Source organism: Aethalodelphis obliquidens, unplaced genomic scaffold (assembly GCF_003676395.1).
Source record: "Aethalodelphis obliquidens isolate GAN/ISIS:26980383/991018 unplaced genomic scaffold, ASM367639v1 scaffold53, whole genome shotgun sequence".
NCBI classification, from domain to species: domain Eukaryota; kingdom Metazoa; phylum Chordata; class Mammalia; order Artiodactyla; family Delphinidae; genus Aethalodelphis; species Aethalodelphis obliquidens.
The window spans coordinates 12,025,651-12,050,582 of NW_020837997.1; the positions used below are offsets into that span (position 1 = coordinate 12,025,651).

General features: G+C 56.8%; 1 protein-coding gene across 1 annotated transcript; it reads right to left on the reverse strand.

Annotated features, from left to right (window-relative positions):
• Nucleotides 1-9,914: 9,914 nt before the first annotated feature.
• TLE5 (TLE family member 5, transcriptional modulator) lies at nucleotides 9,915-18,611 on the reverse strand. Its single transcript, XM_027085531.1, has 7 exons — nucleotides 18,441-18,611; nucleotides 17,225-17,322; nucleotides 14,805-14,868; nucleotides 13,337-13,381; nucleotides 12,620-12,682; nucleotides 11,129-11,203; nucleotides 9,915-11,039 (listed from the first exon to the last, which is right to left on the reverse strand). The coding sequence occupies exons 1-7, from the start codon at nucleotides 18,465-18,467 to the stop codon at nucleotides 10,818-10,820; spliced, it is 594 nt and encodes a 197-aa protein (XP_026941332.1). The 5' UTR covers nucleotides 18,468-18,611; the 3' UTR covers nucleotides 9,915-10,817.
• Nucleotides 18,612-24,932: the final 6,321 nt, after the last annotated feature.

Consider the following 24,932-nt stretch of genomic DNA (forward strand, 5'->3'; position numbering starts at 1 on the left):
GAAATGCCACATCCGGCCAGAGCAGGAGGCAGGGAAAGGACTGCCAGGCGTGAGTTAAAGCCTGGGCAGTCTAGCACAACCTTCTCATTTCTCCGGGAAGGCTTTCCCCAGCTAACTCATTTGCCATACAGGGCTTCAAAGCCGCACTCCTCTGGGGTCTCAGTTTCCCCATCTGCAAAACCCAGGGGGAAGGTGCAAAACTGGGGAAAGGGGTTTAGCTTTTGATCTCTCCCCTCCCACTGTACAGAAAGACGCAGCCCCGGTTCCTGGCTGGGTTTTTATGATGTGGATGTTTTTGCTTTTTTTTTTTTAAAGTAAAAAGCTGAGAAGCAGCCCTGGGACACGGGATTGCTCAGACCACCTTAAATCAGCCTCACCGCCCCAGCTACTGTGGAAATTCCTTTCTCCGCGGTGGTTGGCTGGGCGCACCAGCCAATCAGCCCGCGGAGCTCCCACATGGGTCCGTGACGTCACAATGAGCGCTGGCCAATGGGGATCAAGGAACCGGCAACCAATGGCAGAAGGCGCTAGGATCGGCTGGGCCAATCGGAAGGCGGCGAGGCACTCCCAGCGGGGTATGGAGAGTGTGGCTCCCCCTCCCTAAGAGAACTGAGACCCTCGTGGACGCCTGATCCTGGCGGGTTTGGGGCGGGGTGGGGGGGGGGGGATCTCCGGCTCGGTTAGTATCCAAAAAACAGGGAGAAGCGATCCACCACCTAAGCCTGGCGGGTCTTCCTTTAAAAACAAGAGTCCCTCGTCCAACATACTACCTTGCAAAAGCCAGGCCGACTAGCGTCTTTCGCCCTCTTTCGCAGATAGGTAAACTGAGGTAGAGACGTTAAGTCACTGCGGACGCTCGGGGAAGAACTGAGACTCTCACTCGAGCCCGGAGGCTCCCAGCATGGTTCAGTTTCTGTCTTCAGGTCGGATGGGGAGGAATGGGCCCAGGGGTAGGCGAGGAGAGGGGGTTGCTGATCCCCGCGCCTCAGTTTCCCCGGGCGCGAGCGGGAGAGTAGACTGGAACAGGGGTTCTACGAAAGACTACGAGCCCCAGAAGCTCCTGCGCGGCGCTCGCCCGGGTTGTCAATCAAAGTAACGTGGGTCCCTCTCCGACCCGCGCTCCCCCGCCCGCCGCCTCTCTCCTGCCAGCGCCCGCTCCCTCCCCGTCGGCTCCGGGCCCGGCGCGGTATAATTACAGCCCATTGATCCGACCCGGGCCGGGAAAGCGGCTCCCTCGGGGAGGCCAAGCCTTTGGCTTCCGACTTCGCCAACCTCTGCCTACCGCCCCCCTAGCCGAGCTGCTGGGCCACCAGCCAGGCCTGTCCCCTCCTGCTGGCCAGGGCTCGTAGGTGACCTCTGAGCCTCGGTTACCTTGGCGGTGAGCCCCCCTCAGAAAAATTACACACAGGTTTCCTTCCACCCAAGAACTTGGGACGCCCTCCTGCCCTGTTCTAGCGCCCCCGACCTCCTCATGTGACCTAGAGACTCTTGAGGGCCTCTCCCTGGGCCACAGTTTTCCCACCTGTACAGTGAGATGGTTGCACAAGACTTATTCATGAAACCAATGCTTTCTGCTGGCCCCAAGCGAGCAGCCAGCGCTAGGCCATGCAGGAGGGGTTCCTGAGTTTGGGGAAGTATGGGGAAAACAAGCACATAGCTCTCAGACCCCTGAGAGTGGTCAGGGCTGGGGAAAAGGGAGGCACTGGGGTGGAGGTGGGGGTGTGGGCAGAGCCAGGAGTGAGGTGTCTGCTTGGGAAGATGGAAAGGCTTCCTAGATGTCAGGTGGGGGTGTTTAAGCTGGGGTTCTGCAGAATGCATAGGAGTTGCCTCACTTGAGCTGTGCCTTTATATAACCCTAGACCAACATGGAAGAAGAAAGATGGGGCAACTTTAAACCCTGCCCTGGAATTGAGGAGCCTTGAGCTCTGACCCCTTGCCTTGCTGAGTGGACGTCTGAACATTCCCTGGCTGTGAAGTGGGGAGTGGACACACCCATGGGTGTAATACCCCTCTGCCTACTTTCACAAGGGTCCATAAAGTCCCAGTAGGCTCTGACCAGTGGGAGATGAGAAACTGCAGCCAATGGCTAGAGGCACTAGCATTGGCTGCGGGCTCCAAACTCCAGCCTTCCCCTGGGCAAGAACTGGACAGCTCAGGGGGAAAAAAGAAAGGGCTTTTGGAAGTCCAGGGTGGACCTGGGCTCAGTGGGTAACCTTATCTGGAATACGAGGTTGATAATAGAATCTTCAAATAAGTTCATGTCTATAAAGTACTTAAAATAATTCATAGTAAATGCTCAGAACGGGGTAGCCATTTGCACTCCCTTTATGCTCCAAAGGGCCCTTCTCTCCCAGCCTTATTTCATACCCCACAGCTGGGCTATGCACTCACTCTCCACTCCTCCCATATTTTTGATCACCCAAATGTGAATCAGATCTCATTCTTCCCTCTGCTCAAGAATCTTCCATAGCTCCCCATCACCCTCAGAGTAAAATCCAAACTCCCCACCTCTGTCTACATGATCTGACCCCCATCAATTTCCTACTCTCACCCGTCCCTCTCTCCTCCTCACTCACTCCCTTCCAGCCACACCGGCCTCCTTGCTGTTCCTCCAACACACCAGACATGGTCCTGCCTCAGGGCCTTTGCACAAGCTGTTTCCGTTGCCTAGACCACAGCTGGTTCAAAACATCAGCACCTGGGGAGGCCTGGCCTGGCCAGCCTGGCTTCAATAGCCCCCAACCTCCCTACCTGGTCAGCCTCTATCATTTCACTTCCTTCAGAAGCCTCATCACTCTCTGAACACTTACAGTTTATTTGCTTATGTGTTTATGGTATGTCCAGGCCCAACACAATGCCTGTTCCACGTATTTGTTGGGAAGATAAAGGGATGAGCTTAGAGAGGGTCAGAGCCTCTCCCAGGTCACCCAACATGTGGGGCAGGGCCCCAGAGCCCCTGACAACCTGCCCAGTGCTAACCCAACCTGCGGGGGTCCGCTGCAACCTGAAGGCCTGGGTTCAAATCCTACCTTAGCTGTTGTGTTGCTGTGATTCTGTCAAATGGGGGTAATGACAGAAATTTCTTCATCCCGTGTTATAGGACTCCCGGCACGGCATGCAGAACTTCCCAGACCAGGGATCGAACCCCCGTCCCTGCAGTGGAAGCGCCGAGTCTTAACTACTGGATTGCCAGGGAAGTCCGAGGCATCTCCTATTTTTAAACTCCTGGGGTTTCCTAGTCAATGTAGTCATCCCAGACCCTCACCCTCTGGACCCTTCCGTCTGGCATCTCTGTGAGCTGTGACTCCATCTCTTTCCTGGGGCCGGGGGGTGGGGGGGTGCTCCCTGCTGGACCGCAGACTCACCCAGCCCCCAGGCACTGCACAGGTGTGGGTGGAGCCCTGTGGCCTCATATGAATCTTACTCCCCAACTTCTGGTTTGCAGGGAGACATTTTATCCTCTCTGGGCCTCAGTTTACTCATCCGGAAAAGGGGGCTGCCCTTGATAATGGTACCCATGGCGGTTATTACTCTGGGCTAGCTGCTTTATTCAGTTGACCTTGTGTCTGACGCTCACAACTGCACTGCAAAGTAGGGGATGAGAACCTGCGGTGGACCAGGCAGAACTGCCTCCAGGCTTCTGCCCTGGGCTCCCTCTGCCTGGAACACCTCCCCGCCCCTAGCCATCTCCCTGAGGCAGGCTCCTTCTGTGATCCAGGTCTCGGCTCAAATGTCACCTCCTCAGAGAGGCCTCCTCCCATCTCCTGGCTCAAGTAGCCCCCTGTCATTCTCTGTCTCCTGCCCCTGGTGGAGTTTTCTTCCTAGCACTTGACTGTTCTTGGAAATTATCTTATTCGCTGGTTTATTTGTTGTCTGTCTTCCCTACACGCTGTGGGTTCCACTAAGGGCAAGATGGGCCCTGTCCTGGGTCCGGGGCAGCCACCACAGAGCCTGGCACACATCAGGCGCCCAATAAATTCCGGTTGCCGGTCAGTCTGGCTTGGGAGTGGGGGGAGGGGAGGCGGCCAGGGCCAGAGACGCCTAGGGATCTATCCAGGGTCACAGAGAGCCGCGCTCCGGGTGGGCGCTCGGTGGCTGGCGTCCTGGGGTCCCGGGGCCACCCCCCCCCGCAGTTCAGGCCGAGGGGGCCGCGTGCCAGGTGGTCGTCCCCTCGTTCCCCGCGCCGCCGCGGCTGGGGAACACACCGGTAACCACGTGGGCCGGGCCAGCGCGTCACCCCAACTGGCCGGGACAGGCCCAGCGGGGCACGGGGAGCGCGGGCACCGCCCCTTCCCCGCCCGGGATCCGGGAGGCCGAGGAGGGGGAGTAGGAAACGGAGGGGACAAAGCGGGTGGAGGCGGAGTGGCGGGGGGAGGGGCAGAAGGCGAAGGGGGCGGAGGAGGAAGGGGTTGAGGGGCGGGGAGGGGGAGGAGGACGCCAGGGGGCGGAGGGTCAAGGGCGGGGAGAAGCGGGCTTCCTGGCCTGGCCGGCGCGCTGCAACCCGGCCCGGGGGGCCTGGGTGGGTGGGAGAGGTTTGCGGGGGAGGGTGTGGGGAGAGTACTGGCGAGGTCGGCTGAGAGGCGAGGATGGCGGGGAGGGAGCTTAGTAGGAAGGAGAGATCAAGGGGGAGGAGAGAGAGATAGAGAAGGACCTTGAAGGAGAGAAACAAAGCTGGAGAGACAGAGACCCAGAGGTTCCCGGAAGCAGTGGGGGTGAAGAAAGAGAGAGGGGCAGATCCCGGGAGAGACCCTCAGAGCAGGATGCTTGGCTGTGGGACGGGGGCTTGGGGTTCATGCAGCTCCCTCTTGCAGCTCCTAAAGTCAGAAAACTTCTAAATACTGCGCGGGCTTCCTCCTGCGGCCCTGCCTCTGCCTCCCCTCCAGCTGGGCCCCTCTGCGACCCCAGAAGATCTTGCTCATCGTGCACCTGGCTGTGCCCCTCCTCCGCTCAAACACCTTCCATGCTCCCTGCAGCTGTCTCTCCCACTGAGCAGGCTCTTCCTGCAGGGCTGGCCCAGGCCCACCCATCTCGCTGGCTCCTTTTGCCATTTTCTCACTTTCTCCCTAGATCTTCCGTGAACACATATTGTGTGCCAGGCAGGAGTCTAAGCCCTGGGGATTCAGCAATGACCAAAACAGACCCAATTCCTATTGTCCTGAAACTCATCTCAGAGTGGGGAAAAGCAGAGGACAGGGAATATTTGTTGACCTAAGTTGTTCACAGCGATCAATGCTGTGAAGATAAAGCGAGCAGGAGAGAGGGGGTGGTGATGGCCGGGAGTGCGCTGACTGTGGGGACAGTGTGTTCCACGCAGAGGGGCAGGCCCAGAGGTGGCACCGTGCTTGGTCACCCTCAGACACGGAAAAGAGGCCAATTAGAATGAAGGCCCTGAGCAAGGGGAGCGGCCATAGCTCTACCCACCTGCACAGGATCCAGGCTAAGGTCTGGACCCGGCAGCTTGCATCTTCCCACATCAGAATCCTGGTTCCGTGGCTGTGTGCCAGGGGCGAGTCACTTTATATCTCAAGCCTCAGTTTCTTTATCTGTAAAATGGTCCTTCCTTCACCAGGCATTTTCAAGAACTGATTGCGAGCTGTAGCTGGAGCCCTGAGCCGAAGCCAGAGCATGGTAGATGTTCAGATTGCAGCCATCTATGATTTCTGTTATCCTTAGGATTTGTGTTGTTTTCCTGATTATTTTTTAAATACGTATTTATTTATTTATTTGGTTGCACCGAGTCTTAGTTGCAGCAGGTGGGCTCCTTAGTTGTGGTATGCGAACTCTTAGTTGTGGCATGCATGGGGGATCTAGTCCCCTGACCAGGGATGGAACCCGAGCCCCCTGCATTGGGAGCACGGAGTCTTAACCACTGGACCACCAGGGAAGTCCCCTGATTATTTCTATTTGTGCCTAGCGGGGCTGAGAGCTCCGCTAGCCAGCAGAGGGCAGGAGACTGGCTGTGGCCCTGCCTTGTTTTGCGACTTTGACAGCTTCCTACCCTTCCTCCGGCCACAGTTTTCCTGTCTGCACAATGGGGAGAGCATGTGGTCGGTCCAAGATCTCTGATTCCACGTCACTGCAGCTTCTTTTTGTTTCTCCTCCAAGTCCAAGTCCAAGGCGCAAACACACAGACTTTGGAAGGAGGAAGGCCACGTAAATATTTCAGGCAGTAGACGTACCTGGCCCGCCTGGACTGTGAATGTTTAACTCGTCACATCCTAGTTTTCGCTGGCCTTCACAGGATGTTCTTCTCCCCGGCTGGGGAATCTGTTAGTCCTTGACCCCTCCTGAGCCCTGGAGCCAAACCAGGAGGAGGTGGGCCTGGCTCTGGGGGGGGGGCTGGGGTGCAGGAGGGGTGTGTGGGGACGGGGCTGGGTCAGTCTCATGCCACTCTGGGGCCTGTGGGACTCTCCAGCACTGTGGACATCATTGTGTGCATGGGGAAGTCAAGGCTCAGAGAGAGACAGGGAGCCTCACACCCCGGTGTACACAGATCCCTCCCTGGAAAGACCCCTATAAAGGGGGAGGGGGCCGGAAGAGGGGACTCCCAGAAGGGCCTGGGGTCTAGGTGGGGGGCGGGGAGTCAGAAGGGATGGGTTCACCCAGTCCTGTGCCCCAGGAGCTGGGAGCTTAGCTCTGGCTCCTCCTACTCCTTTCTGCCCCTCCCCCTCGCCTCCCTCCCCCCCATTGCTCCTTCATTCTCTCTCATCCCTCCTCCCCATCGCCCTCCGTCCCCCTCACTTTGCTTCTCTCCCTCCTCCCTCCTTTCCCTACCCCCCCCTCCTCCCTCCGGCCCTCCCTCCCTCCCTCTCTCCCTCCTCTCCCCCTCCCCCCTCCCTTATCTCCATCCTCCCTCTTCCCCTCCTCCTCCCACCCGCCTTCCCCCTCCTCCCCTTCCTCCCGCCTCATTAGGCGTGCCCGCGGCGCGGGGCCCATTAGCGGATCAATTAGCCGAGGTCGCCGGCAGCCCGGTCGTTAAGCGCGGGAGGCCGCACCTCCGCCCGCCCCGGCTTCCCGGCCGCGATCGCGTACCTCCAGGACCCTCTGGTCTCGCTCCCCACTGCGGACTCCTGGGCCCGCCCTATACCCTCCCCAGCCCCACGGGCGGGATGAGGGGCTTCGAAGCCCTCAGAGAGACCCCAGGTCACAGATGTGTCCGTGGCTAGGCAGGACCCCCTTCTGCTTCGAAGACCCCTGAGGGGGACTGTCGGGTTTGCCCCTCTCCCCAACGCCCTTCATCTGCCAGCAACATCAGTAATAATAATGTCAGCTGACGGCCGGTGAGCCCTTGCAGGCTTTCTGCTAATCCTCGGAACCCTCTTCCCAGAAACAGATGAGACAAGTGATTTCACTGGCCTCACTCGCCATAGCTCCTCTGCTTGCTGACACCTGCTGACACATTTTGTATTTTCCTACCGCCGGCCACAGGGCGGGGACTTAAGTGTCCTGTTTCCTGCTGTGTCCCCAGGGCTCAGAGTAGGGGTGCAATAAATGAATGAATGAAAAAGATGAATGAATGAATGGGTGAGGGTCTGCTAAAGCACTTTCCACGGAGTCAGTAATAGGATCTTCATGACAACCGTGTGTTCTGTGATTATACCCATTTTACAGATAGGGAGGGAAAACCAAAAACCAGAGTGGTGAAGCCACTTGCTTGGATCACCCTGCTGTGAGAGGAAGAGCCAGGATTTAAACCCACGCTGGAGACCCCATGCCCAGAATCAGTATGTGACAAATTAACAACAACCACTGTTCCCCTCCAGGGGTGGGGGTGTCCCAGAGCCTTGCTTTGGGGGGAGGGTCAGGGGTGGCCTTCAGAAAAGTGACTTCTGGGAGTCCTGGGGGATTAGAACGGGGGGGAGGGGAAAAAAAAGAACACTGTTCCAAGCAGAAGGAACAGCATGTGCAAAGGCCGCTAGGCAAGAAACAGCCAGTTGTTTCAACCTGGCTGCAGCCTGCTGGGAAGGAATGATTACAGGGCTGGGTAGCAGGCCCTTGCGGTCTCCTGGGCCTAGAATTTATTCCAAGGACCATGGAGGCCAAAGATTATCTATTCTTTAAATCCTTTTTAAAAACTGTGAAATAGAACACACAGAAGAGTGCCCTGATTGTAAGCAAACAATTCGATGAATTATCACAAAGTGAATACACTTGTGTAATCAACTCCCAAATTACCATCACCCTTAGAAGTCTCCTTTGGTTAACTCCATGACATCTGGTGCTATAGGTCCCTTGGGCCTGTCTTTGTTCTTTATATAAGTGGAGTCACACAGCATTGACTTTTCCATACCTGGCTTCTTCAGTGTTCTGTGTGCCAGATGTATGGTGTCAAGCGCGGTGAGGTCTGGTTCTTTTTCTGGCTGCGTAGTATTCCACGGGCAGCTAATGTCACAACTTACCCTTCTGCCCTTTGATGGACAGCTGGTGGTTTCCAGTTTGGGGCAATGAGGACTAATTACAGCTGCTGTAAACATTCTTGTGGCACGTGTGTTGGGTGGATCCAGCATTCAAATCTGGGGGTATCACTGGGTGCTAAGCAGCCTTCTGAGGCAGATGTAACAATTTACACTCCCCAAGCGAGGGGCAGAGATGAGTTCTGGTTTTCAGCACAAGGATATACATTAAGCAGGGAGTGATTCCATCTCACTGGCATTTTTGGAGGTGATGTGGCTGCAGTGGGGGAGGGGTGGGGCCCAGCAGGAGGGTCCCCCTGTCCCCTCTCTGCCTCCTCTTTCTCTCCTTAGGGACAGGAGACATTTACCCTGAGGTTGGCTGTCCATCATTACCCCTCTGTCTCTCCCTCCTTCCCTTCCTGTGCCCTTGGCCCCCATGCAAACCCACTGGATTGGGCAGACAGCTGAGAATTCCTTGCATCCCTCGTGCTCCCAGTTCCTTGAGGGTGGGATTTCTGTAGCATGAAGCCCTTGTGAAGATCTTACCAAGTCCAGATGACTGTCCCCACTCTCCACCCACCTCCCCGCCACCAGGCCCATATCCTGGGTGGGGAGCCTGAACTTCTCTTAAGTTTTTTTTTTTTTGCAGTATGCGGGCCTCTCACTGTTGTGGCCTCTCCCGTTGCGGAGCACAGGCTCCGGACGCGCAGGCTCAGCGGCCACGGCTCATGGGCCCAGCCGCTCCGCGGCATGTGGGATCTTCCCGGACCGGGGCACGAACCCGTGTCCCCTGCATTGGCAGGCGGACTCTCAACCACTGCGCCACCAGGGAAGCCCTCTTAGTTTTTATTATTAAATTTTTTGGCCACAGCACGGGGTATGTGGGATCTTAGTTCCCCAACCAGGGATCGAACCCACACCCCCTGCATCAGGAGCGCAGAGTCTTAACCACTGGACCACCAGGGAAGTCCCTGAAGTTCTCTTGACTGAAATGCCAAGTGTGCTGGGAATCACCTTTCCTGCTGGCTCCCCCTCCTGGGCTGGTCCAGCTTGGATGCAGGGGGGCTAGGGTGGGCTCCAAGTGGTCCTTGGAGAGTTGAGGTCCAGCTGGGGGTCTGTGTTCTCTGATCTGGAAAAAAGCGTTTTGTGTGTGCAGTGTGACTGTCCAGTCTCAGCAGCTGTCTCTAAGGGTAAAGACTGTCATTTAGGAACCCTCTGGCCTGGGACTCAGAAACTAGTGACCCCTTAGCTTTTCTGAATCCCTTTGCCTACCTGTCAAAACGGCTGGCTAGACCTCAAGCACCTAGGCTGTGCTGTGTGACCTAGAGCCTCCAGCTGGCCCTCTCTGGGCTAGGCGCCAAGTTCAGGAGCTAGACTACATTTACAAGCCGGACTCAGCTAGGACTCTCAATATCCAGTCCTGTAACAGACGAGGGGATCTCAGACTTGAAGGAAGCCCTCTCCTCCTCTGGGAAGGGGGGGCACCGCGGGCAACTCGCAACACAGAGGCAGGAACACGGCAACCAACCTTCTCACATCTTTATTTGAAAGGCACAGCTAAGCCCACCCTCGATACAGCATTTTCACTTCTCTCCGTAGAGATCAAACGACTGAACACAACAAAGGCTGACAGTCTAAAAGGCTATATACAGACACAGGTGTGGGTGTTGCTTTTTTTTTTTAACATTTTTCTGTCTTTTTCTTTTTTTTAATATCCCTTTTCTTAAAAGACAAGCTAGTATACTGGAAAAAGGAAAAATAAAAAATAAAAACCAAGACAACTCGAGTACCCTCATCTTTATTTGGGAAAAGGGAGAAAGGGAATTCTGGGTCGCCCATCCCACCCTGTTCCCCGGGCAAAGCTTGCTGTCCATGGCCCCTCTTTCTTTCATGGGTGAGGGGACAGGACTAGGTGGGTGTGGGTGGCGGGAACTAGCAGAGGGTGAGTGAGTGGGAAGGGGAGACGCGGGGCACCCAGGGCGGGGAGGGGCAGCTAGCATTGTGTTTGCATGCAGTGCCAGGGTGTGAGGCCAGGGTGTGCCCCGGGGAGGGGTGGGGGGGCAGCGGGCTGTCAGTTACAGGTGTGCGAATTGGGGAAGTGCAGGGGGTATTGGACCTCTTGAGGTCTTGCTCCCTTCGGACCTGGCCTCCCACTTGTGCCTCCAGGCCTCAGCTTGCCTCATCTGTGGTATGAGCGGGTAATGACCCATTCAGGCTGCAGGGGAGGAGGAGGGAGGCTGGGAGTCGGGGGTAGGAGCCAAGTCAGGGGGTGGCACACAAGCAGGGCGAGGGCCCCAGCAGGCGGCTACCATAAATACTACCAGAGTTGAGCCAATCCCGAGCTATACTGTGTCTTATGCTGAATCTTCCTCTCTCTCCGTGTCTGTCTCCCCTTTGTCCCCCCGCCCCCATCCCAGCCGCCCACTAATCCGATTTCTCGCCATCATCCTCCTGGTGGGTGTCACCGTCATGCCCATTCTTGTCTTCCTTGGAGAGGTGGGCCTGGGAGCCCAGCGCCGACAGCGAGAGGAGGCCGGTGCCTGCACTGACCGCCGGCAGCGAAGGGGGCTGCAGCCCCACAGGCAGTGGGGTCAGAGGCAGGGCCAGAGCCTGCAGCTGGGACAGCTGGTGGGCTTGGAGCTGCTGCTGCAGGGCAGAGGAAGGGGAGCGTTAGCCCCCTTGGGCCCACCTGTCCTTCTCCCACCCGCTGCTTCCCCCGAAGACCCCAAACATACTCGGATGATGGAGTTCAGCTCAGGAGCAGTGACCTGCTTAGCCCTCTCGATGGCTCCCAAGACTTGCTGCTGGTGCTGGATGTGGAGAGAAATCAACTGATTAGCCCTGATCTTGTTAGGGCTTGTGGCTCAGAGCCCAGAAGCCCCGCTCCCATCTGGGCTATTAGAGCCCTCCCTCTCCGCAGCTTCCCACGCCTCCCGAAACCCCCCTCCCTGCAGCTGATTCCTTTCATCCAGCCTCAGTCTCTTCATCTGGAAAATGGGATACACGGAGACACAGAGAAGACCCAAAGGGCTTGGTACCAAAATCTTAGGAAAAAGCTTTTGGGTGAGTCTGAGAAAGCCTGAACCACGACCAATGCCATGTGCAAAGAAGCAGAAGTGCAGTGCACAACCTGGTCAACAGTACGGGGAAGTCCTGGTTCTAAGAGCTCAGACCAGGACTGCTGGTCCAAGAGATCTGAGATCCGCTAACCCAAGCTCCTCTTCCTCCAGAGCCTGGGAAGGCCCAGTGAATTCCGGCAGGGCTGGGGCACGAGTCTCGGTTCAGGGCAATCCCCCACCCTGTACCCCAGCCCTCCCTGAACGTCTGTCTCTCTGGCCATCAGATGCTAGAATCTGCCAAGCTCCTTCTTTGCCTTGGCTACCAGGGAGCCCCTGTTGTGAACGGAAACCACAAGGCTAGGTCTTCAGGGTCCTAAGAGTCCCCTTCTTTGGGGCTTTCATGGTGTCCTCCTGGAATTGTTCCTGGGCATCACCTGAGGGACCCCAAGATATGGGTGGGGGCTAAAGAGAAAATGATGAATTATCAAGAGTAAATCTGGCAGAGAGCAGATGGGCCTTACATGACCCAGACACACGTGTGTGTGTGTGTGTGTGTGTGTGTGTGTGTGTGTGTGTGTGTGTGTGTGTGTGTGTGTGTGTGTACAGAGTGGGCCTCACACCAAGAGTCTCAGAACCCCAGGAAACAAAAGAGGAAGAGTTGGGTACCTGGTTCCTCCGTGTGTCCATGTGCATCTGTGTGTGTCTGTGTACCGTGTGTTTAAGTGTCACCTCTGCGCATACCTGTGGCTGTTTGTATGTCTGCCTATGTGTGCTGGGAGCCCCCCTGTCCACACTGCGGCCAGCAGGGCCCCGCAGATGAATCTCAGGGGGTGAAAGACGGAAGCAAAACAGGGAAACAGAATTCTTGGTGCAGTCTTCAGCGTAGCTGACATTTTTACAGTGCAATGACTCACTCAGGCTGGGAATTCCACAGCAGGGTGAGGCCCCTCCCTCCACTGCCCTGCACCCCTGGGGTTTCTCCAACCTGGGGATTCTTCTGCACAGACTGGCTGGTGGCTGGGAGGTCCAGAGAGGGAAGGCGTGTGCCCCGGGGTACCCAGCACGCTGCTGCCCCAGATGGCTGCAGGACGGAGGGCCTGGGGAAAGTTCACGGTCCATCTACCGCCTCCTCCCCGCAGCCCTGGGAGGCCTGGGGGCTCCACTCACCTCTTGGGAAAGGTAGGGCAGGACCTGGGCACAGATCCCATTCAGCCTCTTGACGATTTCAGCCTGAAACACACAGACGCTTCAGCCCTGGGCAGCAGCTGGGGCAGGCGCAGACCAGCCCCGGGAGGCCTGGGGGTTCTGTCTAATCTAAGAAGAGGCCAGCTCGGCTCAGGGTCAGGTCAACTCATCGGGCCCACGGGCACCCAATCAGCAGCAAAGGTGGAATCTGAGGCTGGCTCTCTGCCCTGTAGGCTAAGAGCACAGGACAAACCCACGCCCAGCCGCTTGGGGTCCCGGTGGCCCTGGGAAGATGATGCCCAGTGCCTGATAGGTAGTGAGTGCTCCGTGGGGGAGAGGGGAAAAGGGGTGGGGGCAGCTGGCATCAGTGTTCTACAACATACCCGAGGGTAGCCTCATCAGGGCACAGGTGGCAAGAGCAAGGCTGCAGGGCAAGGGGCAATCTGGGGGTTCCAGGGTGGGTTGGCACATCACCCCTCCCCTGCTGTTTGCAAAGGGGAGACAGTGGGGTGGGGGGTGGCAGGTCCCCGGAAAGTCTCTGCCCCTCCCCCTCAGGGAGGCCTAAGAAAGGGGGGTGGGTTGGGAGGTAACAGGATACCAGGGCAGACTTAGAGCTCAGGCAAAGGGTGGGCAAGCTCCTACCTGCCTGGGGGAGTGCCGAAGTAAGCGTGGGGCAGAGGAGGGGGGAAGAGGGCGTACCTGCTTGTGCATCTCAATGTTCAGGCCGTAGGACATCTCGTAGTACTGCGTGGGGGCGGAGAGGAGACAGCGAGAGATGGGGGCGGGTGGAGAATGGGGGGCTCCAGAGACAAAGAGAGGGGGGAGTGACAGAGAGAGAGACAAAGAGGGCGAGAGGGCGAGAAGGGGAGAAGTGGAGAGATGGGGAGGGGAGGGCAGGCGAAAGAGATGGAGATGGAAGTGGGGAGACACCCACACCAGGCGCTGGGGCCCAGGTGCCTGGTGGGGCTGCTGCGGAAGCTGGGGGAGCTTCAGGGCCCCAGCAGCGGTGTGGGTGCCCTGGTTTCTGGAATAATGATCACACCCCAACCTCTAACACACACACAGACACACACACAGACACACATAGACACACACATACTCTCGCGCGCACGCGCGCGCTCTCTCTCTCTCTCTCTCTCCCTCTCCCTCCAAGGCTCCTAATCTTTTATCTTTATGTGTCTTGTCTGCGGGTGGCCCTGGACTCCAGGGAAGTTTGCCTTCCTGGGTATAAATAATCGAGGATAAACAAATCCTGCTGGGTCTGGCTCTGGGGCCAGCAGCGCCCCCCCTCACGCCCCAGATCTGACCCTGCCCCTTCCCTTGCTCTAAACAGTCCCATGGCACCCCTCTGTCACTCCACGGAGGGTGGGGGGGAAGACGTTTGTTCCCAGGCCTTTGTGTGGTCTCCCCTTCTCTGCCCAGCAAGCTCCTACTCATTCTTCAAGACCCCAGCTGCAATGCCCCATCCTCCAGGCAGTCTTTCTCAAACCGGGAGCACCCCCTTCTGGAGTCCCCCAGTCCTGGGTCCCTCTCTCTGCCCCAGCCCCATCCCTCTCTCTGAGGCCAGAGGTTCAGTGTCTGGCTCTGCTTCCCCCACAGCCTGGGAGAAGTGGGCTCTGGGCTGGACGGAGGTGGCGCAGTGGGGCGTGGGGGTGGGGTGGGGTTGACGCAGAAATCGCCACCTGGTGGGTAGGAAACCTAGCAAGTGATTCTGGCAGTGTGCACGCGGGCAGGGTCTCAAATGTCAGGCCCAAGAACGCAGTGACACCCCTTCCCTCCCACCCACGTCAGAGTCCTCCTCCCAGGCTTGGGCAAGGAGGGGTTAAGCCTGGGATGCCTGGACCATGGGGGTGGGGAGGGATCTGGCTGCTCCCTCAGTCAGATCCTGGCTTTCCCAGCCATTGGCTCCTTTCCTGCCAAGGACAGCCGGGGGACCTGGCAGGCCCAGGCTGCAACCCGGTGGTTTGGCACCTCGGCCACTGCCTGGGCCGGCAGCCAGGCCAGCAAGACGGACTCAGCCCGGCCCAGGGGCAGGCTGAATGGAGAGCTGACCCTGACTCCTCATACATCCCAGAGGTGGCGGCCAGGGTTCAGGCAACAGCTGCTGGTGCTGGAGGGGGATCTGGGGTCCCCCATCCCTGCCTACTGGACCCCAGGGCTGGCTTACCATCACGTAATGACGCTGCATCTCTGACTTCTCGCTGGCCAGCTTGTCACATTCGAGTTTCAGACTGAAAAAGAACACGGGGAGGGGCGGGGGCTGGGCTGAGGTCCCCCCCATTGTGCAGGGGAGCCCCTAACTTTGGTGGGGGACAGGCAGAAAATGGGGCAGGGGGAGCCTCAGGTGCCCTAGCTAGAAAATGTGGATTATGAAACCAACTTTGCAGATCTGGGGGCAGAGAAAGCAATGAAAATAATAAAAATAACAAAAGTCAGAGCAAATGCCCTGACTGTAGCTGAGACAGGGATTCAAAGAAACTTTTACCTCTCCTGAAACCCAAAGAGGTCAGGGCTGTTAACATCACTGTTTTTACAGATGATGCAATGGACGCCCAGAGAGGTTGAGTGAACGGGCTCAAGGTCACACAGCAAGGAAGCTGGCTTCAGAGGCCATACTCTCAAGCACTGAGGAAAACTCTCCAGCAAAGGAGGAACAGACACGGTGGAGAGGCTGCTGCGAGAGCCGAGTTGGCTGGTAGGGCTCTGGATTGGATTTACCAAGGAATCTTCAAAGGCACCCAAGGCCCTCTTGTGGGTCCTGATTTCCCTAGCAGTGGGGCATAAATTTCCACCATTGGGTAACAGAGATGGTGACCGCCCCCGCCTCTCTCAAGCTCCCCCAGCAAGGATAAGCTTTGGGTATTTCTCAAAGGCCCCTCACGAGGGTGTCAGGGTGACAGGTAAAGAGCTGAGAGCACAAACTCAAGCCAGATAGACTGGGTCCAAAGTTCAACCCTGCTATTTTGATGCTGTGTGACTCTGGGCAAACCCCTCTACCTCTCTGGGTCTTGGTCTCCAAGTCTGTTGAGTTCCAACCTCCGAGGGTGAGGTGGTGAGGATGAAATGAATTAAGACCAGAAATACTCTTAATGTTGGTATTCAGCAAGTACCCAATAAAAACTTAGTTGCTCTTGTAGTCACCCCAGGAGACTGGAGTTTCTCTTCACCAGACTGACCACGACTTGTATACCCCAGTTGGGAGGACAGCCACAGTTGGTTTCTCCAACTTTCTTTAAAAATATGCATTTGTTGCCACCGTTAAAAACAAAATCAGGCAATTTCATTCCAAACTCTGCATTTCTGGCCCTTCCTGAAGGACTGGTGGATCCTGTGTGAGCCCCCAACATGGTAGGACCCCTCAGTGTAAAGCAGGAAGCCCAGGCCCAGCAGATGGAGACTCCAAAGCTCAGAGAGGGGGTGTGGCCTACCCGAGGTCACATAGCACTGTGGCAGCAATCGTCAGATTGCTGGGTCTCTGGAATTGGATCAGCCCCAGTGCTCACTGTGACATGGGCATGGGCCAGGCCGGGGGGCGGGGGGGTGGAGGGGAAGAGGCTCAGAAAGGCCAGGCCTGCCAGGCAAAGCCCCTAAACCCTCCACATCACAGGACCAGAACAAAGTTCCTAGGCCTGCCCTTCAACCATCTGTGCCTCAGTTTCCTCATCTTTGAAATGAGCACAACGATAGGGCAGCAGTAAAGATTAAACAAAAGGATGTATGTTCCATCTTCAGCAAATGGGGAGAATGGGAAGTACCTCCAAAAGAACAAATATATCACTGTTCCCAATTTCTTCTTGGAGACAACTTGGGACCCTTCAAAGAATACTTTTGTGTGGGTAAAGTAAGGTCCAGAGAGGGCCTAAGACCCCACAGGTATTTGTGGCCATGGACCCCCTTTTGATTCCTAGTTCAAAGCCCCCCTCCATAGCAAAACCTTGAGAATCTGCATTCTTCAACCCAGAGACTGGGTACAAATCTCAGTTCTGCCACTTCTTTGCTGTGCAACCCCAGGAAATTCCTATCGTCTCTGGGCTTAAGTTTCTCTAAGTGTAAAATGAAGACAATAATAGTTCCTTTCTCTTTAGATTTGGCACATTGGCAAGCCCTTTAGAAACGTTAGATTCAGTTCTGGAAAGAGAATCGCCTTTCTGCGGGCTGGCAGGAACCCTTTCTCCAAAACTAGGCAGAGAGAGAGAACATGCTACAGATTTTGGTGGGGGGGGGGGGGGGGGGGGGGAGGTGGAGGGCCCATCCCCAACTCCAGCTGTTGGGAGGTCTTTTATCCAATGCAGATTGGGGTGGGGAGAGGGGCTCTGACACCAGACAGCTGAGGCTTTGGGCAAATTATTGAAATTTTTGTGCCTCAGTTTTCTCATCTACAAAATGGGACTGTCTTAAAGACTAAATGAATTTCATATCGGCAAAGTGCTAAAGACAGTGCCTGCCACCTAAGACATTCAACGCCTCTACTTTTTCGGAGCCTAGATATATAGCAGGGGCCACAACCTCCGCTGCAGGCTTCAGTCTTGCCATCTGAGCAGGGGTCTCCAGCTTCTCCCGGGGCGGGTACCGCCAGCCCCAGCTCACCTGTGGTACTGAGCCTGCAGCAGCTGAAACTCATCTTTGATGCGGTCGCAGGAGTCCGAGGTGGTGAATTTCAGTTGCTGGGGGAGGTGCGACGAGCCCTGTGGGGAGGGGCGGCCCGGGTCAGGATCCGGTGGAGCCGCCACCCACCTCTCCCCCGCTGCCCCGAGGCAGCGGCCGGCGCAGCTGCAGCGTCCCCCCCCCCCACCCGCCCTACTTCCCGGGCCCGTGTTTACAGCCCCCGGAGCGGCCCCCGCCCGCACTTCCTGCCCCCGCCTCTCCGCCCGAAGCCGAGGGGGGTGGGCGCGCCCGGAGGCTCTCGTCCCCCGCCCCCCGCAGGCTGTGGAGGTGCGTTTGAAGGCCCGCCCTTGGTGGGGGGCAGGGTGCGCCCTCTACCGCGCCTCCAAAGCGCCGAGAGGGGGTGCACATCTGAGCGCCCCAACTGCCTCTGGGAGGGGGGGAGAACGCGTCCTAGAGGGTCCCCCTCCCCAAGCTGGCGGTGTGGGAGAGGGGAATGAGGCTTCCTTGCAAACTCCCCTTGGGGGAGGGGCCTCTCTAAGCACCCGAAATCTTCCGGGGGGGCCCACCCCAGATTCCTAGCACCCTTCCTCCGGGCCGCGCTCTTCCGGGAGGGGTGCGCCTCCGGTCTCCCCCCACTCCCAAGCCCCGAAAGCAGCCCCGGCGTTAGAGATGCCTGGTGGGGCTCCCGGGGCGCCCCAGGCCCGAGGCAAAGGCCGCCGAGGCCCTGGCTGGCTTGATGGGGGGGGGGGCATAGGGCCCAGGAGCTGGGGCCGGGGCTGGGGGGATCTGAGTTGGGATCTGGAGGAGACCTGGCTTGGGAGCTAGGGGGGGTGCTCTGGGCCCGGAAGCTGGGAGGGGGACAGGGAGCTACCGGGGATGGGAGAGAGCCCCGGAGCTGGGGGTGGGGAGTAGCGCTGGGCCCAGAGCTGGAGGGAACTGGGCCTAGGAGGTGGGGGGGAGACGCCGAGCTGGAGGTGGGGAGGTCCGGCTGGGATCTGGAGCGGGGGGCGCAGGGCTTGGTCCTTGAGGGGTGCGCAGGGCCCGAACCTGGGGGAGGGAAGGGTCCGGCTGGGAACTGGGGGGACCGGGTCAGGACCTGGGCGGACGCAGGGCCCAGAGCTGGGGGGATGGCCCGGCCGGGAACTGAGGGGTGCCGGGCCCGGATAGGGGGGGCGCCGGGCCGGCGGGCCCCGCTTACCGAATGCCTGCTTTGTGGAAACATCATGTCAGTCGCGGCGGGGGGCGCGGGTTGCGCCCCGGCTGTGCGCCCCGGCTCGGGCTGCTCGGGGCGCCGGGCGGCCGCGCCTTTGTCCCGGCGCCGATCGGCAGCTCCCGGGGCCGCCGCCGCCGCCTCCCGCGCCCGGCCTCGCCCGCTTCCTGCGCCCCCTCCCCGCGCGCCCGGCCCCGGCGCGCCCCGGGCCCCGCTTCCTGCGCGCCCGGCGCCCCTCCCCGCCCCTCCCCGCCGCCCGCCTCCCCGCACGCCCGGCCGCCGCTTCTATTGTCTAATGGCGGCGACGCCGGCAGTGGCCGCGGCCTCGGCTAAGCGGAGGCTCCGGCTCCACCTGCTGCTGCCGCCGCTGCCGCTGCTGCTGCTTCCCGGGCCCCGTGCGCGCCGCCGAGGGGGGGGGCGCGCGCCCGGGGAGGCCCGCGGATCCCCACCCATCCGCCTCCCCCGGGCCGGCCGGCGCAGTGACCTTGGGCCCGGCGCGCCGCCGCCTCGCTGCGGCCCCTCCCGGCCGGGTGGCCCAGGCAGCCGCCAGGGCCTCGGTTTCCCCATGTGTCAGAGCCGGGGGGCCCGGCTGCCCCCATCGAAACCGCCGGCGCAGTCATGGCGCGACCCGGACGCGTGCCAGGGACATGCTCTGTAATCTTGGCTCACGGGCTGTTCTCTGAGCCTCGGTTTCCTTTTCAGGAGAAAGGAGGTGGTGATACCGACTTCCTGGGAGCCATGCCTTCAACACACATTTACGGAGCGCCTACTGTGTTCCAGGCCCCGCTCCAGGACGTGGGGGTGGGAAGGGGTACAAAGTCCCGACCCTGGTGGAGATGACATGAGACGGCAAACACGTGAACCAAATCCTTGGCAGGTCAGAAGGTGGTAACAGCTATGGAGAAAACAAAGCAGGAGGGAGGGCTGGGAAGGTGCGATTTTTCGCAGAGGGAGGTCAGAGGGGGCCTGCTTGGCCTCTAAGAGGGCCCGAAGGTGAGAGAGCTGAGAGAGCGAGCCAGTAGGCTGTGGGGGTGGTGGCTTATTCAAGTAGGGGAGAAACGCCAGTGCAAAGGCCCTGAGGCAGCACTGTGGCTGGCATGGAGTGGGGTGTTTGGGAGGAGATGGGGGCAGGGAGGCAGCAGCTTCCTGCATTCACACATGGGCGCTGCTCCCAGAAGGGCCTGCGCTTGGGTTAATGATCTGCCGTTTTGGTCTGGAAATTCCTAATAATTTTTGAACAAGGGGCCTCACAGTTTTGTTTTGCAATTATTTACTTATTTTTTTTGCGGTACGCGGGCCTCTCACTGTTGTGGCCACTCCCGTTGCAGAGCACAGGCTCGTGACGCGCAGGCTCAGCGGCCATGGCTCACGGGCCCAGCCGCTCCGCGGCACGTGGGATCTTCCCAGACCGGGGCACGAACCCGTGTCCCCTGCATCGGCAGGCGGACTCTCAACCACTGCGCCACCAGGGAAGCCCTTGTTTTGCAATTTTTGAACAAGGGCCCTGCAAATTCAGTAGCTGGTGATGGGACGGGACAGATGGTGCAGGGCCTCCGGGTCTGTGGGAAGGACTTAGGCTTTTACTCAGTGAGGTCGGAGCCCTGGAGGGCTGTGGGCAGAGGAGGGACAGGACTGACTCAGGCCTCGAAGAAGCTGTTGAAATAATACACGTGAACCCCCAGCAAGTGCTAAACAGACAAGCTCTTCATTATCACCACCGCCATCAACTATGCACCTTGCCTCCTGGATGGGCCTTGGGTTTTCCCATCTGGAGTTAGGACTCTGGTCACCTTGCCTGGGCAGAGGAAGGGTTAGGACTAGGTTGACATGAGTAAGCAAAATTGAAGCCCCTTCCACCCAAAAAGCCCTTCAAGATAAAACAGTACTTTAACACCGTATTTTTTTTTTTTTTTCCCCTGTGGCCACCCAGTGCGGCTTGCGGGATCTCAGTTCCCTGACCAGGGATTGAACCCAGGCCATGGTAGTGAAAGCCCGGAACACGATATTTTTTAAAATAAAAATTAATGCCAGAAATTCATCACGAGCAAGGTAACACATTAAATAAGACAGCATGTTGGACTTCCCTGGCAGTCCAGTGGTTAAGATGCCAGGCTTCCATTGTAGGGGGCCGGGTTCAATCCCTGGTCAGGGAACTAAGGTCCCACGTGCCACAGGGCATGCCCTAAATAAACAAACTAGCAAATAAATAAATAAAACAGCATCCAGTGGGGCCAGAGACGAGTTAGGAGGATGCAGGATCTCCCTAGTCCCGATTCCCTAAGAGAAAAAGCGCAAACTTTTAGAAAGTTTACTATTCCTGGGGAATTCCCTGGTGGTCCAGTGGTTAGGACTCATTGCTTCCACTGCTGGGGACATGGGATGGATCCCTGGTCAGGGAACTAAGATCCCACAAGCTGTGTGGTGCGGCCAGAAAAAAAAAAAAGTTATAGAAAGTTTACTATTCCGAATGGTTCCGGAATATGCAGACCTCACAAATTGTATTCGGGTCCCTGAGTGGAACAGGCTACAGAATTTTCAGGGCCCAGGGCCAAATGAAAACGCAGGGCCTCAGGTTCATAAAGGATCAGGAATTTTAGGATGGTAACAACAGAGCATTAAACTCAGATCAGGGCCCTTCCTTCAAGTACAGGGTCCTGTAAGACTGCGTGAGTCACAGGCCCAACAAACCAGCCCTGCTCGCAAATCTCCCCACTCCCACACAGGGACCAGACACCGTGTCTCCTGGGAGGCCCTCTGCATCTCGGCAGGCAGCTCCAAGTATTAGGGCTCTTGGTGACCATTTTAGCAGACCGTAGCCTTGGGTGGGCAGAGATGGACACAGACATCTCCAGTACAGTGGGGTCAGGGCAGGCCTTTCACCATGTAGTAGAGAAGCCTGGATGTGTGACCCAGACTATGAATAAACCGACCCACCAGTTTAATTAATTTATTCATTTATATTTGGCTGCGTTGGGTCTTCGTTGCTGCGCGCCAGCTTCCTCTAGTTGTGGTGAGCGGGGGCTACTGTTCGTTGCGTTGCGCGGGCTTCTCACTGTGGTGGCTTCTCTTGTTGCGGAGCGCGAGCTCTATAGGCGCGTGCGCTTCAGTAGTTGTGGTGCACGGGGCTTAGCTGCTCTGCGGCATGTGCGATCGTCCTGGACCAGGGCTCGAACCCGTGTCCCCTGCGTTGGCGGGCGTATTCTTAACCACTGTGCCACCAGGGAAGTCCCTGTTTAAGTTTTTAGGTGTACAGCAAAGTGAATCAGTTATACATATACATATATCCACTCTTTTTTTAGATTCTTTTCCCATATAGGCCATTACAGAGTATAGAGTTCACTGTGCTATATAGTAGGTCCTTATTATCAATTTTGTATATAGTAGTGTGTATATGTCAATCCCAGTCTCCCAATTTATCCCTCCCCCCCTTACCCCCTTGGTAACCATAAGTTTGTTTTTTACATCTGTGACTCTACTTCTGTTTTGTAAATAAGTTCATTTGTACCCTTTTTTTAGATTCCACATGTAAGCGATATCATACGATATTTGTCTTTTTCTGTCTGATTTACCTCACTCAGTATAACAATCTCTAGGTCCGTCCATGTTGCTGCAAATGGCATTATTTTGTTCTTTTTTATGGCTGAGTAGTATTCTATTGTATATATGTACCACATCTTCTTTATTCATTCCTCTGTCGGTGGACATTTAAGTTGTTTCCATGTCTTGGCTATTGTAAATAGTGCTGCTATGAACATTGGGGTGCATGTCTCTTTTCAAATCATGGTTTTCTCCGGGTATATGCCTAGGAGTGGGATTGCTGGGGCATATGGTAGCTCTATTTTTAGTTTTTTAAGGAACCTTCATACTGTTCATACCAGGTTACATTCCCACCACCAGTGTAAGAGGGTTCCACTTTCTCTACACCCTCCTACCTGTTTGAGTTTTTACCATGAACCAGTCACTGCTTTAGCATTTTAACCTTGGGTACTACCATTATGCCCATTTGAAATATGGGGAAATTAAGGCACCGAGAGGTTAAGAGACTTGGCCAAAATCACATAGCTGGTGGGTGGCAGCACCATGATGTCAACCCAGGTCCTTGGGCCTTTGATCGCTATGCAGTCCTGCCCCTCCAGGTGGGGCGTGAAGGCAAGTCACGGTGGGAACACTGGCTGGAGAGGGCCAGGACCCCAGATGATGCAGGACCCTGCATTCTGCACTGAGGAGTTGGGCTTGTACCTGGAGAGCACTAGGGAGCCATGGAAGAGTTCAGAGCAGGGTTTGTCAGTCTGTACTCTTGACATTCTGGCCCGAATCATTCTCTGGTGGGGGGGGGGGGCGTCCTGGGCACTGTGGGGTATTGAGAAGCATCCCTGGCCCCCACTCACTAGATCCCAGGAGTGCCCCCAGTCCCAAGTGTCCCTCAGGGCAGAATTGCCCCCAGCTGAGAAGCCCTGGCTTAGGGCAGCAGAGAGAGACCACCAGGGCGAGTGGTAGAAAATGCTTACTGGTAGTGGGAAGGGATGCAGATGAGGCGGGAGGTCAGGAGACCAGGGGGGATCCCCAAACTGAGGCTCAGGGGAGGTGCAGGCTGAGCCGGGCCCGCTGTGTGGAGGAGCTTTTGCGGGTAGAAAGAGCAGAAGGCCAGCAAGTCGGGGGAAAGGCAGGGCAGAAGGCTGCAGCCCAGGAGGGAATAGTCTTCATCGTATAATTAATTTGGGGGAAACTGGGGCTTTTGAAGACCTTCCTGTCTGGGAAGCTGCCATCCCACACCCCCCAGCTCCTACCCATCACCTACTCCTTGGGTCCATATCCTGATCTTTGCTCTTCCTGGGGTTCTTAGGGCCACATCTGGGGCCTAGTTGGGGCCGGGATCTGTCTCATGTATCCAACAGCCTGAGACCAGCCTCGCAGCCTGCTTACAAATGAGCGCTGGGCCCCGCGCCTCCAGGGCAGAGCCAGGCGCTGGCTGGCGCATGATGGATGGGGCTGCAGGGTCATTAATCAGAGGCGGGGGAGGAAACAGGTGGCTGCCGTGCGCACAGGGACCTCCCTGTGATAGGCCTGGTGGAGCTGGGGCCTCAGCTGTCCCGGCCTGGGTTTGTGCCCCTGGCTGCCATAACCTGGCTAAGTGACCCCAGGGCAGTATGAGTTTCCTGGTCTGTACCCTAGTGCCCCCCTCCCCAAAGGGAGCCATTATTCGTTCATTCCCTCAGTAAACATTTATTGCACCTACTGTGTGCCAAGCATGGCTCTAGGTGGAGGTTTATAGCAGTGATTAAGGAGGACAAAAATCCTTCCCCTTGCAGAGCAGACAGGCTTTAAATACTTGACTCAGGTCCTGCCCCTCCTCTGCCCACAGCCTGCCAGGGTCCCTCCGCCCTCGGGGTAAAAGCCCAAGTCCTCCCCAAGGCCCTGCAAGACCTGCCCCGTCCCCTCCCTGCCCTCCCCTCCTCCCTCTCTCCCCCTCGCTCACGCTGCTCCAGACCCACGGGCCTCCTGTCTGTTCCTCCAATACACCAGGCCCGGTCCTGCCCCAGGGCCTTTGCACTGACTGTTCCCTCTGCCTGGAAAGCTCATCCCCACAACCCAGTTTGGCTAATTCCTTTGTCTCCTTCCAGTCTTGACTTAAATGTCACCTTCTCAATGAAGCTGTATTGTGACTTTCCTATTTAATTCTGACAGGGCTGGGACTAGGATGAGTGTACTTTCTAGTAAGGCACTTTCTTCAGGCGTAAAATTTAAGACCAAAATCTCAGTCAACAAGATAAATACTATTTTAGCGCAATCGATTTTTGAATTGTGGTAAAATACACATACAATTTACTATGAGAGACATTTACTACATTCACAATGGCGTGCAACCACCATGTCTATCCAGTTCCAAAACATTCCATTGGGAATTCCCTGGCGGTCCAGTGGTTAGGACTCCGAGATTCCACTGCTGGGGGCCCGGGTTCGATCCCTGGTTGGGGAACTAAAATCCCACAAACTGTGCGGTACAGCCAATAAATAAATAAATAAAATTTATAAGGAAAAGAAACCATTCCATCACCCCCATAAGAAGCCCCATCCCCATTAGCATCCCCCCACCCCGCCTCTGGAAACGACTAGTACACTTTTTCTGTGGATTTGCCTGTTCTAGACATTTCATATAAATGAATCGTATACTATGTGACCTTTCGTGTCTGGCTTGTCTCACTGAGTATCATGTTTTCAAGGCCCATGCACATTGTATCGTATGTCAGCGCTTCATTCCTTTTTGTGGCTAATGTTCCATGGACCACATTTTGTGTATTCATTCATTCGTCTGCTGATGGACACTTGGGTTGTTTCCACTTTTTGACCATTGTGAATAATGCTGCTGTGACCATTCATATATAAGTTTTTATGTGAATGTATTATTTTATTTCCCTTGGGTGTAGACCCAGAAATGGAACTGCTGGGTCATAGGGTAATCCTATGTTTAATTTTCGAGGA

Excerpts from the sequence above, each read along its gene's own strand:
- TLE5 (XM_027085531.1), bottom strand. The coding sequence starts at position 18,467 with ATGATGTTTCCACAAAGCAGGCATTCG. Across the intron at positions 14,869-17,224 it reads CTGCAGGCTCAGTACCACAG|TCTGAAACTCGAATGTGACA; the intron begins GTGAGCTGGGGC and ends GTTCTTTTTCAG. Across the intron at positions 11,040-11,128 it reads AGCTGAACTCCATCATCCGA|CAGCAGCTCCAAGCCCACCA; the intron begins GTATGTTTGGGG and ends TCTGCCCTGCAG.